General features: G+C 55.7%; 5 protein-coding genes across 5 annotated transcripts; 3 read left to right on the plus strand and 2 right to left on the minus strand.

Annotated features, from left to right (window-relative positions):
* Positions 1-1,117: 1,117 nt before the first annotated feature.
* Positions 1,118-3,925, plus strand: E0L32_009434 (uncharacterized protein; the record flags this gene model as incomplete). Its single annotated transcript, XM_031144398.1, has 1 exon — positions 1,118-3,925. The coding sequence occupies one exon, from the start codon at positions 1,118-1,120 to the stop codon at positions 3,923-3,925; it is 2,808 nt and encodes a 935-aa protein (XP_030991101.1).
* Positions 3,926-4,627: 702 nt separating this feature from the next.
* E0L32_009435 (uncharacterized protein) lies at positions 4,628-6,678 on the minus strand (the record flags this gene model as incomplete). Its single annotated transcript, XM_031144400.1, has 2 exons — positions 4,628-5,831; positions 5,900-6,678. The coding sequence occupies 2 exons, from the start codon at positions 6,676-6,678 to the stop codon at positions 4,628-4,630; spliced, it is 1,983 nt and encodes a 660-aa protein (XP_030991102.1).
* Positions 6,679-7,896: 1,218 nt separating this feature from the next.
* E0L32_009436 (uncharacterized protein) lies at positions 7,897-9,396 on the minus strand (the record flags this gene model as incomplete). Its single annotated transcript, XM_031144401.1, has 1 exon — positions 7,897-9,396. The coding sequence occupies one exon, from the start codon at positions 9,394-9,396 to the stop codon at positions 7,897-7,899; it is 1,500 nt and encodes a 499-aa protein (XP_030991103.1).
* Positions 9,397-10,280: 884 nt separating this feature from the next.
* Positions 10,281-13,813, plus strand: E0L32_009437 (uncharacterized protein; the record flags this gene model as incomplete). Its single annotated transcript, XM_031144402.1, has 7 exons — positions 10,281-10,701; positions 12,371-12,639; positions 12,717-12,870; positions 12,920-13,047; positions 13,103-13,484; positions 13,537-13,711; positions 13,768-13,813. 7 exons carry the CDS (start codon positions 10,281-10,283, stop codon positions 13,811-13,813), a joined length of 1,575 nt encoding a protein of 524 aa, XP_030991104.1.
* A 488-nt stretch (positions 13,814-14,301) lies between these two features.
* E0L32_009438 (uncharacterized protein) lies at positions 14,302-15,335 on the plus strand (the record flags this gene model as incomplete). Its single annotated transcript, XM_031144403.1, has 4 exons — positions 14,302-14,619; positions 14,681-14,889; positions 14,943-15,169; positions 15,229-15,335. 4 exons carry the CDS (start codon positions 14,302-14,304, stop codon positions 15,333-15,335), a joined length of 861 nt encoding a protein of 286 aa, XP_030991105.1.
* Positions 15,336-15,552: the final 217 nt, after the last annotated feature.

Genomic DNA, 15,552 nt, shown 5'->3' on the forward strand with positions numbered 1-15,552 from the left:
GGCGATGCAGCCCCAGTTAATCCCATGAATCGCAGAGGCTGATGGAGTTTGCAGTGCCTTTTGGGGCTGTATCAGTGGCCGGAGGGCGCTCGGCGCTGGCGGTTCAGGCGCTGGCATGCGCTAAAGTTGAGGCCGCCCCGTAGTTTCCGTGCCTTGCTTTGCACGATTGGCTGGGTCCAGTGCTGCGGCTCCATTTCCCAAGTTTGATTCCTTTTCCCTTTGAACTCTCACTGTCAGTGGTGCTGCTGCACCGTTACAGGCTCGGCTGGAGCGGAGGACGCACTGTGACCTGCCTCTGCCTTGCCTTTTGCTTTGGTCTAGACTTGGCACACAACCTGGAACCCACCCACGGACTCGGCCAAGACCCTCCCACCCTGCCAAATGCCTCCCACCTCCAAAACAACGCCGCCGCCAAAGAAACCGTTTGCTACTGCCAAAATTCTAGTGTCGTCCCTCTTCCGTTTTTCACTTCTCCCCCAGTTCACAAATCCCACCAACTCGATCGATATCTCGCAGCCTGTCCCGCCAAGTGACCTCCTCTCCAACACGGCTGCCTGATTGATCGCACTCGACCCTCTGTCGTCGTCATCCCTTCCCTTTTTCTTGCGCTGACGACCAGACCACGCATGCCCCGGCTGCATCATCCTGCGAGCTCGCCTCCCTTCGATACCGAGTCGGCCGCGAGTAATCGTTCCGGCACTGTCTGGGCCTCGGGGAGGGCAGTTGGAACCACGATCGCTTCGAGTCCGTGACCCAAATCGTGGAGTCGAGCGAAAACCAGCGCATTCTCGCACTCCGGTTCGCAATCGCCTTCCGGACCTGCTCCTTCCCTCTCTCGGCTCCCGTTTCACTGCTGGCCCTGGAACCTCGTGTTTCCTGAGCCGGCCCCAGGCGTATGCCTCGAGCCTCTACCTCGACAAAGCGACAGCAAGGAGGGGCGAACCAGCGCGACACCAGGCACGAAAATGGTCTTGTAGGACCCGGGCGACCCGTCTCGAGAAATCAGCACCAGCATCCTGATGGAGCCTCTCGCGCTCCAGCCGAGAATGCCTCATCCTCTGGTCGTCCCTCCTCGCTGTCAGCCGCAAACGGCCTCCCACGATCCTCTCCCGACGCCATGCCTTGCGCCGACAACAAGGCCGCCGCCGCCGCCGCCAGGCGGGCTTCTCTAGACGCCCATTCCGAGACCGGCTCCTCCGAGTCCCTCACTCCCCACGCCGTCAACATGGAGGAAAACCATCGACGCATCGATGTCAACGCCGCCAAGAATGCCAACGTCCACCGCGATCCCGGTCCGCTCGATTTCGCCCTGACCGTCCTCCGATCCTGCCCTCTCTACGACACCATCGCCATCCTCATCATCCTCATGCAGCTCTCACCCGTCGCCCTCTCGGGCATCTACATGCTGTTCACCCTCCTCACCTTTGTCCCGCCCGTGACGACCAGCTCTGGCCTGAGCCTGACCGATATCTTCGAGGGCACTTTGGGTACGCCGTCGCTGACGACCCTGGCCTGCATGGATATCGTTGTTCTCCTGGTGTGGCTGTTCCTGTGGGGGCCGTTGCAGAACCTGATCCTCGATTTTGCACAAATAGTCATCGCGTTGACTCTCGGTGGCGGTGCTACGTCCAGAAACGGGTCCGGCAACAATGTCTTTCTCTGCATGAGCATCGTCATCCTCTCCCATTTCGGCAAACATGCCGGAATCCATAAGCTGTCTCAACTCGGCGCGCTTCTCGGGTCGGATCGATTTGGGTCTCCGGACAAGGACGACCCGCTCGAACCTGTGGCGAGGGCTTTTGGCAAGAGAGAGGCATATTCATGGATTAGGAATTCTTTCGCGATACATATTTTGACACAGGGTGTTGTGCGGTACATTAGAGAGTGGTACCTCCGGCGCGAGGGACTCTCACAAAATCATCTCGACCCAGAGGCCGGTAAAGTGCTGTTCCCCGAAAATCCGGGGGACGCCCCAGAGGCCGACACCAGCTTGCAGACCAACTCCTCGAATCTCTCTAGCAAGAAGAGGAGGAAGCAAAGTGCGCAAGTAAGGATACGACAGCCCCTCTGGGCGGCTCTGGCGAGCACCAAAATCGTCATGGTCAAAGAATATGAATTGTCACATGCAGCTTCTGAGTCTGCCGGCTCCAACGCCACCGACGTCGACAATCTCGGCAACGCGCCTTTCAATACGCAGCCCGAACAAGTCTGGATCTGCTACGTTGGCTCGGACGAGGTCTGCTTCAACACCAGCCACTTCCCCGACCCTCCGGCGTCGGAAGAGTGCCAGGAGTCCAACATACCAGGCAGCGCTACCTGGATCGACACAAGCAAGCCGTTCTACGTCAGGGTGAACCACGCCATCTGGCAGCCCACTCGGATCCTTCCCATCGATGACGGCAACGAGGATAACTCGTCTGGCACTCGGTGGACTGGCGACATCTACGGCCTGACCCCCATGTCCAGCTACGAATGCGAGTTTGTCAGCACCCGCACTGGGGCTGTGCTCTTCTCGACCAGCGTCAGGACCATCCAGGCCAAGACGAGGGATGCCGATCCGACCAAGGCCGCGAGCAACCAGCGTCGCCGTCACGAGTCCCCAGCCACGACCATCAAGGCGTCGATCGCCGCCCAAGAAGCCAAGCTCAATGACGAGAAGGCCAAGCTGAAAGCCTTGCGGAAGGAAAACAACCGCAGGACCAACGCCATCAAGAAGGAGATCGACAAGCTGGCGGCCGCCGTCCAGTCTGCTGGCGGCAACGACGAGAAGCTAAGACAGAAAATCACACAAAACAACATACAGCAAAAGCAAGCAGAACAGTCCATCCGGGAGCTCGAGGACGAACTTAAGGAGTTGTCAACGATTCCGGAAGAGGTCATCGGGCAGCACAAGGAGAAGCAGAGCGAGTGGAGCACGGAGAAGGCACAGTACGACGGTGCCCGTGCCTCGTTCAAGAGCTTCAAGAACGCCATCGACCGGGATATCAAGACCCTCGAGGAGGAGCAGGCCACCCTGCAGGCGAAGCGCAACAAGATCGCCGCCCGTATCGCCAAGGCTGACAACGAGCACGCTCGCATCACCGACGCGAATACCCGTGGTCTCGACGAGGCTGAGCGCCGTCGCCAGGAGCGCGCGGCGCTGCAGGCCGACATCACCAAGGCGGAGAAGAACTACCACGAGCGACTCGCCGCCCTGCAAGCCAGCAACAACGAGAAGGCCCAGAACGTGTCGGCCATGGCTGCTACCATGTCTGCCTACGTAAACAGCTTCCGGAGCGATGTGCCGTACGACGACCGCCAGGCCCAGGACAGCAGCAGTTTCCCCGCCACGCAAACATGGACAGGAGCCTCGCCTCCATACCAAAGCAGCAGCGCGATGTGGCCCACGTCGACTTCGGCTCCCGGCGCTGCTTCGATGGTCTCGGGCGCCCCTCCGCCGGTGCTCGGCCCTTCGTTCCAGTTCACTAGCCAGCCGCCCATGCGGCCGAAGACCCGGGGCCGCTCGTCGTCTATGCTGAGCGACGTCTCGGGCTTCACGCAGTCGACCGACGACGACTTCCTCCCGAGCCACTTCCACACGCACAACAAGTCAGGAGGGCTGAATGGCGGTGGCGGCGGCGTGGTCAGCGCCACGGCCAGCCCCTTCATCCCGTCTGCGCACCTCGCGCAGTCGGCCAACAATGCCTCCTCGGGACGCGTGCAGCCGTCGTTTGCCTTTACTCGGCCCCGAGAAGGGTCCGGGTCCGGCTCGGGCTACGGCTACGGGTCTGGTCTGGGTTCTGGTTCCGGCGGCGACGCTTCGGGCTCCGGCACGGGAACGGGTTCCGGCTCTGGCTCCGGCTCCGGCTCCGGCTCTGGTCGTAGTAGTGTCCACAGTGCCGACGGGAGCGCCGGGAGCAACAGGGACCCTATGAGTCCCGTGTAAGGGCCTGAGCTCTGACCTTGGCTGTCTGGTCGGAAGTGCGGGTGCTGCTTTCTGGGACGGACGGACTGCTTGTGTTTGTGCTTGTTCTTGTTTGTCTTTGCTGCTGTGTTGTTGTGGGATATTAGCTGTCTTGGCTCTTGGCGAACCGTGGTTTCCGGCTTGATGATGCATGGGTTTTGCTACACGGGTCGCAGAGATCTTGCCATTGTGGTGGGATCTGGGGATCGTGTGTGTAGCTATCCTGTGTGAAGAGAGCGGGACTTTTGGTAGACTTTGAGGCAGCGGCATGTGTCATACAATTCAGAGATTCTTTTGACCTTATTCATGATTGCATTCTGTGGGTGATGTGCTTGCGATGTGCTGACGTGACTTGATGGATGTTGATGTGGGATGATAGAGTCCGTGTCTAACGTGGATAACCAGTGACAGTGTTTCCCTGACGAAACTTTCATTAACCGTGTAAGCGGCCTGTCTCGTAGATGGCCTCGGAACGTTCCTCTCATTGGGAATAAATCAGTAGAACGCCTGAAAGTACAATATGGTATCATAAGAGTCCCAAAGCAGCCTCCCTAGAAAACAACACAGCGCCGTCCATAGTTCAACTCCCACAGGACAAGTTTCCTCCTTGGTCACAAGTTCATTTTCCCTCGTCCATTACGCCCCCCGCCGCATTCTCAATGAATGTGCCGCCCACTTCCATCTTCACCCACGACTGCTCTGCGCCGTCACGGCGCCGACGGCCAGCGTCTCGATGCGGCCCGCGTACAGCCTCATGACGTGGCACACGGGGTCGCCCCAGATCACGGACCGCAGCTGCTCGTCCGTGGCGACCTGCGCCACGACGCCCTCGTCCAGCCGCTCCTCGACCGTCTTCCTGCCCTGCGGCGTTCCCGGAGCTCCGGCCCGGGACTTTTTGGGGTCGGCGCCGGACCGCAGGACGACGATGCGGCCTGCGTTGCTAAGGACGCTCTCGGGCACGGGCCAGACGGGCTTGGGAAGCGGCGGGGGTGCGCCGGCCGAGGTGGTGGCAGTCTTGCGTTGCTTCTTGTGCTTGGTGCTGCTGGTGGTGCTGTTGCTGGTGGTGGTTGACGCAATCGAGGCCTTGGACTTGGACTTGCGCGCCTGCTTGTTCCCCGCCGCCGCCGCACCCGGCTCGGCCAGCGTCGCCAGCGCCGACAGCGCGCCGGCCTGCACGGCGCTCTTCTGACCCCCCGGGTTCGGCACGGCGGACGACGGCGCCGGCGCGGCGAACAGGTCGAGCAGGGACCGCACGTACGCCTTGTCGGCGCGGCACACGGGGTCCCCCTCGTTGACAAAGGACAGGAACAGGCTCTTCCGCAGCTCCGGGCGGCCGGGGGGCGTCCGCAGCGGCAGGAGCGACACGGGCGGCGCGCCAAAGGTGACGCAGTGCACGCGCCGGAAGCAGCCCGTCAGGACGCTGAGCTCCGACTCTGTGGCGGCGGAGGCGGAGAGCATGTGGCTGTAGAGCAGCGCGGCGACGGCGCCGCCCGCCGAGTGGCCCGTGATGAGCAGGGAGCAGGCGGCGCGCCCGGGGTCCTCCTGCAGCAGCTGCCGGAGGCGGGCGGCGACGGGCGCGACGGACTTGCGCGCGACGGAGAGGAAGCCCGCGTGGCAGAGGTTGCCCTCGTCGTCGAGGAAGCCCCTCGGCGAGGTCGGCGCCATGTTGAGGTTGACGGCCCAGTCGGCGAAGGAGGTCGTGCCCCTGATGGCGAAGACGATGGTGTTCATGTCGTCCTGGGCCAGGGACTTTATGACCATGGCCTTGGTGCCGGTGCGCCAGGAGGAGGAGACGTGGGCGGCGCGCTCGTGGGGGCCGCGGGGCTGGGAGTAGACGCTCTCTGAGTACTGGGCTGCCAGGCAGAGGAGGGGGTAGGTGGGCATGTAGCTGTGGGGAGGGGATTGTGTGAGCTTTTTGGCTTGTCCTTTGTGCGATAGGAGGATGGGTTGGCTTACAGCTTGAGGGGAGGGAGGTTTAGCGGGAGTCTGGAGTTGGCGTAGAGGTCGACCTTGGAGAAGTAGTTGCTTGATGAGACGGCGCTGCACGTCTGGTTGCCCTTCGGGGTGGGATGCTCCCTCTGCCGGTCCTTCTTGTCCTTCTTGCTGCTATTACCAAAACCGAGGGAGCGGTCGAACGTCGTCATCATCGTCATTTCGGGCCCGGGCAGCGGCGGCGCGTGCTGCAACATTGGCTGCTGCAGCGGCGAGGGGGTCTGGTAGACGAACAGGGCCTGCTCGTTGCCGCGGAGCCGGTCGCAGTCGATCATGGTCAGCACGTCGCTGAGGCTGGCCGAGATGTCGTCGACCACGGCGTTGCTCTGGCCGAGCACCTGCGAGCCGTAGCCCTGGCAGCGCGAGAGGCTCTCGTCGAGCACCTCGTTGGCGAGGTTGACCATGGGCCCGAGCTTGAGCTTGCTCGCGGCGGCCGAGGCGGCGCAGGCGTACGGGCCGACGGGCTGCCGCGGGGGTAGCACGGGTGCGGGCCCGAAGTGGTGGTGCTGGTTCACGATGATCGGCGGCGGCGGCGGCGGCGGTGGCGCTGTATTTTGCCATGATGATGCTTGCGGGTAGTTTGCCGCTGGGTGCGGAGGGAGCGGTGGTGGGGCAGGAGAGCCGAGGACGAGGCCGAGACTATGAGGGCCCAGAGGAGGCAGGAATCCGGCGGCATTGGGAGGCGGTGGTGGTCCTCCCGGTTGAGACTGTTGGGGTTTCTTGGAGCGGCTGAAGAATCCCATCTTGTGAGGAATCGTGTCTATCGCGAAGCATCACTGACGATGTTGAGTTTGCGTGCAGTCGGACTGGGTGAGAGCTGGAGGAGGAGGGGCGCCCGTCAAGGCCCAAGTTCTAGCAATGCAATTCCTCTACAAGTACTGGTGAAACCTTGGTTCGTCCTTCCGACAGCCCTGCAAACAATCCGCATTGTCGTTGGAGGAGATAAAAAGAAGCAAAACAGAAGACATGGGAGGAGAAAACCCACGAACTGGTTCTCGATCCGACCGGCCACAGGAAGAAGAAAGAAGAAGCATATGATTTGCCTTGGCCCGGACCAATTCCCACCAAAGAGGGAGCTCCGCCACTGCAAGCCCCCGCCATGATCCCTGCCGCCACCCCTGCTGCGCCCGGCGATTGGCCGGCGCTGATGCTTGCGTCCGCATCACCGGTTCGCCCGTCGAGAGCGTTGCCTGCATTAGGCGCATTTCGCTGGGCGTTTATCGCCCTGGTCCTGTTGGGTGGGAGGTTTGTGAGTGGTGGCGGTGGCACATGATCTTTTACACTGCACTGCCTGCGACTGTTGTAACTGCTTGTGGAAAACATCACTCATAAGGTTCTGTCGATGTCAGTCCTTCACGGGGGTCTCTCTTCCCTGTAGAGAATTAATAAACCCATGTCAACCAAGTATCCGGTCGTAGACGCTTAATTGAATGTCGGTGAATGGTCACTCCTTGACAGGTGTTGTCTCGGCTTTTAAAGGGCTATGTCTCTTCCAAGGCAAAGGCAAGACGAATGAAAATACCCCGAGGCTTGAGTTGGGCACAGCAAACACAGCCTTGAGCCAGTCGATTTGAATCCCACGTATAAGCAAGAGAAAAGGCTTGTGGGACATGTAGGTCCGAATTGCTGTTGTGATGCGGATTGGGAAGCAGTGGGTATCTCTTGAAATGTCACGCGGATCGCACCACGGCCAAGTCGTTCGTATCACTCGGCTCGATATGCTTGCAGGATTATTGTGCTGAGACTTCATTCTCTAACGCTTGTAGGCTCAAAAGCGATACTACATATCAATACATCGCTGGAAGTAGTATCAACTGACTGGTACACGCCGGTCCTTGCATCTGCGTACTGCAAACAAATGTCCCCCTTTGTTCCCCCTGTAAACATCTCCAGAGAGAGAGAGAGGAGCCTTTTCAACCAGGATGACCGCTCTCTCTCGATACTCTACCTTGAGTACTGTATCAGTCCCGTTCTTTCCTCCTCCATGACTCATACCACTCGACCAGACCCGTTTTCATCTTCGCATCGCCGTGAAAGTCGGGGTCCTGTTCTTTGCGAGCTCCATACAATCCCTTCCCTCTCATGACAAAATCCTCATCCTCCCCCATGAACTGGTCAGGGTGGTACATGAGGGGCAGCTCGTGCTGCGACGGTTGTCCCCACACGTAACTCCTTTGGCGGCCACCATTCACTCGGACCAGTTCGATGTGAGGGCACATGCTTTCCAGACCTCCTGCATCGTGAGGAGTGAACTCTGGTTTGTAACGCTCGTCCGAACTGTGTCTCTTCGGCGGTAGTGTGCCGTGAAGGTCCAAAGCCTTGAGCTGAACTGGCAGCATGCCTTCCAAGAAGTATGCAGGGAGGCCGAACATTGGGAGCTTGGCGATGCGTCTACATGCGGTAAGCGCTTGCCAGTCCAGGCAAAGTTCTTCGAGCGCGGTGAATTCTCGGAAATTGTGAGGGAGTATCATGCTCAGACAAGGGACATCCATCCCAAGGGTTAGCAGAGGTCCAGTTTGCGATCTCCAATGCTGAAAGTCCAGGTCGAGGCGTACCAGCTGTTCCCTCAGTGGCTCGAGACAAATCATCATCTCGTCCATAGTGACTGGAACAACCTGGGGCCAGAGCCAAGAGTGTCGGTATGCAAACTTTCTCAGTGATGGACAACACGAGAGAAGTCGTTGTAGGTCATTTTTGGTAATGTGACATTCATTGAGGCTTAGGTGCTCAAGGTGCTGCAGTACCGGCAGATCGTCAAGGGGCAAGCTGATGCGGAATCGTATCTCGAGGTGCGTGAGGTTCGGTGCAGCTGTGAAGAAACCATTGGGCCTGGGATAGCCTTCCATATCTCCTTGACAGATCACCATCCTCTTCAACTGCGGGAGGAGCGTTCCCGGAGACTCCTTTATCGCCAGGTTGACCAATTCGAGGGATCTCCATGTCATGAAGTAAGCCCTCTCGAGGCGGGACAAGAGCAGAAGTATGCGATGGGCATAGCGAGGTGGCATTCGCCTCTTTAGCAGCCACTGCTTGTCCGATGGGGAGATGCGCTCAGTCAGAAGTCCCAAAGCCTCAGGTATAACCGCCTCCTGACTCATTGGATGCATGCGCCGGCCTTGGAGAACTGCAAGAGCTGGGTAGTCATTCCCGACAAAGGAGGCGGCTCGTACCAATTTTCCAAATATTGGACGATCGTTAATCAGTCGCAGAATGGTCACAGCATTCTTCGCTGGGTGAATGCGGATCCGGCGAAACAGGAAGTCGGTTGCGACAAGGTTGAACCTCCAGCATGTCCGGCTCACATCGAGGAGAGAAGGGCGGTCAATGGTCTCTAGATTGTCGAATATCTGTTCCAACACTTCGTTCGGTAGATTGAAGAGACACTTGGCTTCGCGTCTATTGGCTTTCCAAGTACCCTGGCCGATGCGCGCATCATCTGAGGACTCGGCGCGTGATGCCATGATGCTAACTAATTTTGTCGTACTTATATTAATGATGCAACCCAGGACAGGAGCACGACTGGAAGAAGCAGCTTCGGAAACACAATGGAAGGTTGACTCTTTCAATGAGAAGATGAAATCGAATCAAAAATTCTTCATGACGTGGGACAAGGACGCCTTCCTTTGGGGATGAGTTCGACATTCTGGTTCGTATCGCCCTTTCCATCGCTTGATTCCGCGTCACCAAATCGGCGCTTTCACAAAAAGCAACACGTCTGGCTCAGAGGTACAGCAGCTGCTCCCCAGCACTTCAGCAGGCGACATGCAGCAAGCCAGCCATCCAATTCCTGGCGGAAGCTGCATTACGCTGACAGCTCTTCTTTCAATGCTGCTTTTGGACATCTGTTGATCATGGGGTTAATATGCTGTCTACGAAATGGAAGAGTTGTGAACTCACCCAAAAGATCTGGACGGACAGTGTTTAAAATGAAGCTTTCAGAACGGATGAACCCCCACATCATGCATCACAGCTGTGACGAAAAACACTCCTAAGTCTTTCATAATAGAATACTCCTTGCATTACCAAAGATTGGCTCCTAGGGTGAGCGTGGTGATACTCACTCGAATGGGACCATTCCATCTTGCAATAGAGCTTCTAGAAAGACCCCAGGGGTGCAATGACTGAATATCTGGTGTCGCGGATCAACCTTTACGACTTAGAACACTTAATACATGTACAGACCTATTGATCGCTCTGCAACTCGGAGATTCGCTTATTATGGTCGCCAACCCCCCTCCCCAAACGCAACCATTCCTTGAAGGTTTTGATTAATGTATGCACGATAGCGACCACTTGAGAGGTTGATTTATCCCACACACACATCGGAAGCCAAAAGTCTTGCATGATGAGCGGCTCAACAGTCTTTACGCCAGTTATTTCACCGGCCTCATACGATGATATGGAGACCATTGCACGATTGCAGTTCGAAGCTTTCCTCCCTAGCATGGCGATAGAGCGGATCATATGGCCACACGGTATGACGCCCGATGTTCTCTCGAGCGCGACAGAGGCCAAAAAACACACATTCCATCGACCGCATGTGCGCTATGTCAAGATCACCACCACACCAGACCAGCAAATCGTCGCTTTTGCGCGGTGGTACATCTGGACCGAGGACCGCCCGATCTCAGACTGGCAGAAGGTTTTCACTTTCCAGCCCGACACGACGATCGCTAGCGAAAACCTAAATGTCAAGGCAGCTCGGCTGGTCTACGGCATGACCGACGAAATGAAAAAGGAGGTCATCCGCGGAAGTAAATGCGCCTGTAAGTCGAAAGACCTTCCTCAACTTATCAGGTCTACCGGAAAATATTAAAGATGCCCCCAGATCTCTCCCTTCTGGCTACCCATCCGACAAGCCAAGGGAAAGGTTGTGGCACAAGTCTAGTGAGAGAGGGCCTAGAGCTGGCGAGCAGCTTGGGTTTAGACGTTTACGTACTTGCTACGCCATCCAGCCTTTCGTGGTATAGGGAATTTGGCTTTGAGGAGGTATGCTCTAGAACCATTGCTGCTGAAGCATTCAGAAGAGGGGGTGAGAGCGAGGATGACACATCAACCGAAAATTACACCGGAACAATGTTGCGGTATGACACAGGGTCTAAGTCAGGGCTATGACAGTGCAGGTGCTGTACTGGTATTGTTTTCTATTTTCTTCAACATCGTCGAGGATAAGATTGGGCCCTTGGTGATACTAGCCTGCTATTACCTATAGACTTCACGAACCAGTAATTCAATCTCAGCATCATCCCTTCCTTCAAAATCCTTCTTTATCTTCCTTGCCTCCTCTAATCCCTTTGTCCAGAGCTCACTACCTTGACGCGTATAATCATGATCTTGATTCCTAGTGCCTAATTCCACTATAATATTACCCAGTTTCAGACAAGTTCGTGGTCATACACCAGGATCGTCATGATAGTGCTGGAATGTCATTCGGACCGCTGAAGATAGCGCAGGCCGTCATCTTCTTATCCAAGCTCGTAGGCTAGCGTGCCAACCTTGTGGAGGGAGATACCAGTCGTGAAATGCTGATCGCCTTGGAGTTTCAACCGGCGCTGTACACAGTCAAGATGGGTTACATATTCATCAAGCCGCTGTTCCAAGAACCACTGGATATAACCCTTGTAGTACAGCGTGTAGAGTATAGAGTTGTCCCACTACCACACTGGCAAACTTTTGATGCCGCCGTCCACTCCCCGAGATACCATTTTGGCCAACACATTCCTTAAGCACCCTCGACTCTTGAGGGGCCTTCGAAGAATTCTCGGTCAATATCACAAAAATGAGTATCGCAGTGTCCATACGGCAGCGGCCGACCTGGGGAAGGCACAGTACTTCACTCTTTTCCTTCGGTTCTCTGTGAGCAACAGAAGCACCCCTAGACCTTCTCAAATTAAAACCTGCAACTTCTATGGCGTCTCTGCCGTTGATTATTCGGGTACTCGCCGTGTTTATCGTCGTTCTGGCTCTGTTGACAAATCCTCTAAAGCCACTGCTTTCTTTCCGGGCAAGCAGCCTCTGCAGGTTGCGTCGGTCGGGACCCCAGTGCGCCATGCCAATTCGACTAGATACTGCCAAAATCCCGGGGCAACAGCATGGTTTGCAGCATGAACACTTCACCGTCGTGGACTTGGTACAGGTGCGAACTAGTGGACTTGGTAGTATACATGTGGAGGCGCCGAGAGCATCACTAGGCCTGCCCTGACAGGATAGAAGACCTTAATCCAACAGTCCACGCCGTATCGCAGGTGAACCCTGAAGCACTTGCAATTGCTCAACACAAGGACGCAGAGAGAGGAAGGCAAAGCTGCAGGCCTTCTATATGGCATTCCAATTCTCGTCAAGGATTGATTCCTCACTACGGACAAACTGAAATCAACCAGTGGGTGTGTCCGCTCCAGGCACTGAGGTATAATTACTCATGTGAACCCTTGACAGATGGATGTTCCGGTCTGGTGGATGCAATCCCCAAATTCGAGTCCAGCACGATCAAACGGCTAAGAGAACAAGGAGCAATCATACTGGGCAAGACTGTTCCAACTCAGTGGGCCAATTACCGCAATCCCGGCCGGGCATCGGGGCGCTGGTCGGCAGTTGGAGGCCAGTGTCTCGGTCCCTATCACGAGGAGCAGGACCCGTCGGGATCTTCCTCCGGAAGTGCAGTTGCTGCGTCCCTCGGCCTCTGCGCTGCAGCTCTTGGAACAGAGGTACGTCTGGCGATGGCTCTTTCCACCCTTTTCTAGTTCATTTTCGGTCGTGCTGACACCCTTCAGACATCAGGAAGTCTAAGCTCGCCAGCACAGCAGTGGTCAGCCTCAAACCGACAGTCGGTCTCACCTCTCGATACGTCGTCTACACCGTCAGTGAATGGCAGGACACGGTCGGTGTTCTGGCGCGGAGTGTTTGCGATGCTGCTCATATCTTGACAGCTATAGCTGGTAGGCGTACTGGTCCCCCCGTTTCGTGATGGGAAGCTCATAACTGTAGGGCCTGATCCTGACGACCCATTCACTGTCTTGGATCCACGAGACTCCCAAGACGTCCAAAAGCCAACCCCTGGCACAGACTTTGCCAGGGCTTGTATGCTGCCTGGCCTTCAAGGTATACGCGTTGCAGTAAGTGCTCCTCCGTACTAGGCGTCGCACATCACTTGACTTACTGGTCCTTTAGGTACCTCGTCATCCTTTCCCCAATGACTCAGTCGTCAATAATGCGTTCGATAACGCGCTGGAAGTGATCAAGTCCCGAGGCGCCATCATTGTTGACAACGTCAAGTACTCCGAGTTTGATTCCAATTTTACTTTCTCGGATTCCCAAGACTGGACACTTGGGATCCGCGTTGGTCTTCGAAAAAAGTCAGTCAAACCCATCAATGAGGGAAGATTTTCAAATATGCTCACTATTTTAGATATGGCAGAGTCGCTCGCCTGCTACAAGACGAATCCGGAAGGCCTTCACACCCTGTCGGACGTAATCGAGTATACTCGCAAGACTGCTGTTGAGGAAAACGAGAAATGGGGTCTGGACGAATGGGCCAAGTACGAAGAGCTCGGTAAGAAGTTCGGTCCCAGAATCTTCAAGAAATCTCTTGCTTGGAGACATAGCATCGGGAAGCAGATTGGCCGATTGCTCGGCCGGACGAACTGCGATTCCATCTTTGTGCCATGCCAATGTCGGCGGCTGTCCTACCCTCGGCGTCCCACTGGGTTTCTTCCCAGAAGACACGCCTGTGAATCGCCGACAGACCAATGGACTGGTCAGTAACGGACCGAATGTCTCGTGAGTTAATCTCCTTGAATGGAATCTGTCAGACCAGTGTTACTGACCTTCCTCAGATTCGGCCTTTTTTCGTCGAGCGTCGCTGGGACGACTCTTCCTTAATCGCTACGGCCTCGGTGTTTGAGAATGCCGCCCCCGTGAGGGGTGCTGGAAAGTCAGTAATACCGTCGGACATCCGACTCCCGGACAAAGAAGCGGCGTCAATGCTCTGATGTTGCGTGTGTTCCTTCAACAAATAACATGAGTCCGTGTTGGTAAGAGAGAAAATGTATCTAGAATGTAATTTGCTTTCTTTTCTGAATCAGTGAAATGCCATAACTCTCTCGTGTGCAATATTGGATTCGCGGACTGGAGAGGGCTTCACATGGATGGCGCCGCGTGTTCGCACGGAGTGCTAACCGAAAAGGCTTCGATTGGCCAGGGCGATGATACAGGGGAGATCGCTGGGTGTCTACAGTCTGAAATAAATCGTTGCTCACCCCCTCCACACGCACGCTGTTGCCAGTCTTTGACCCTCATTTGAACATCAGGAACATTTTGAACACCACGCATTTGACGCCATTATATCATCACTTCATATCGCTCCCATCATGTCCGTTCATGGAGTCCTCAACTATCTTTCCCCTCTTGACAAGTGGGAAGAGATCAAGCCTTACGAGATCTCTGGTCGCGTTGCGCCAGGACAGCCCAAAAACAATTTCGAGTTCACTCCACACGACGTAATCATCCACGATGCTCGACAGTCTCCGCTACTCAACAACTTGGAAGAGAACGGGTTTGAATGGGCGACTCACGTCACAGAAGAATCATTGGAGACCGAGACCAGCATTTCCAAACACATCAAAGAGATGGAAGCATTCATAAAGCAACATTTGCGAGCCGACATGGTCAAGACGTTCCAATACCAGGTCAGTAGCCGCTGCCAAGAAATGGTGCCCGATCCAATCTGATATCTCCGCTTCTGTAAAGATTAGGAAAAGGGTCTTTGATGTGCAGGATCCGCGAGTGCGTCCACCTAGCAACTTTGTCCATGTCGGTGAGTACATGTCGCTCCGCCGTTATGGACATAGCGCTCATGGAATGATAGATGTCTCTCGAGCAGGCGCGGAGGCCCGGATTCGCTTCAGCTTTCCAGATGAGGCAGAACGCATCCTTGATGGGCGCTATCGTCTTTTGAGGTGGGTGTTTGGTTCGTCTGACCAGGCCCAATCTAACCGATTGCACGTCCCAGCTTGTGGCGACCATTGTTTTCTCCTCTGGAGGATTATCCCCTTGCCGTTTGCGATGCCAACTCGGTTGAAGACAGCGACCTCGTGGAAAGTGACTATATCTATCCCAATTTCGAGAGCGAGTCCCTGCTAGTCAAACAATCGGAGCGTCACAAGTGGTTTTACCTCCCCGGTCAGAATAAAGATGAGCTACTGATCATTACCAACTATGATTCTCGTACTCAACAGTGTAAGTAGGGCAGCAGTTGATTAGCACGCCTTCCGGGCACTAAAATTGCAACACTACAGGCGTTCCACATTGCGGGTTTGAACTACCCAAGTCGGCAAAGTCAGTGCGGCTGCGGGAGAGTATTGAGATCAAAGTGGTCGTTTTCAACAAGACAGAGAATCAATGAGGGGTTCTTCTTGATGTTCAAGCCAAAGACGTTCATTCACAGTCGAGAAAAAGAGACAAATTTGAATCTTGAAACATGGGTGTTAATGATAGTGATGATGAATTGATCCTCTTGGACTAGCTTTGAGATTCCAACGAACTACTAAAGAGTGAAGTTGTAACATTGAGAACAAGTGCCAATGAATGTTCCGGTCTTGATGCACTTGATGAGAGGGCAG

Source organism: Thyridium curvatum (assembly GCF_004353045.1).
Source record: "Thyridium curvatum strain D216 chromosome Unknown NODE_68_length_238363_cov_78.500886, whole genome shotgun sequence".
NCBI classification, from domain to species: domain Eukaryota; kingdom Fungi; phylum Ascomycota; class Sordariomycetes; order Thyridiales; family Thyridiaceae; genus Thyridium; species Thyridium curvatum.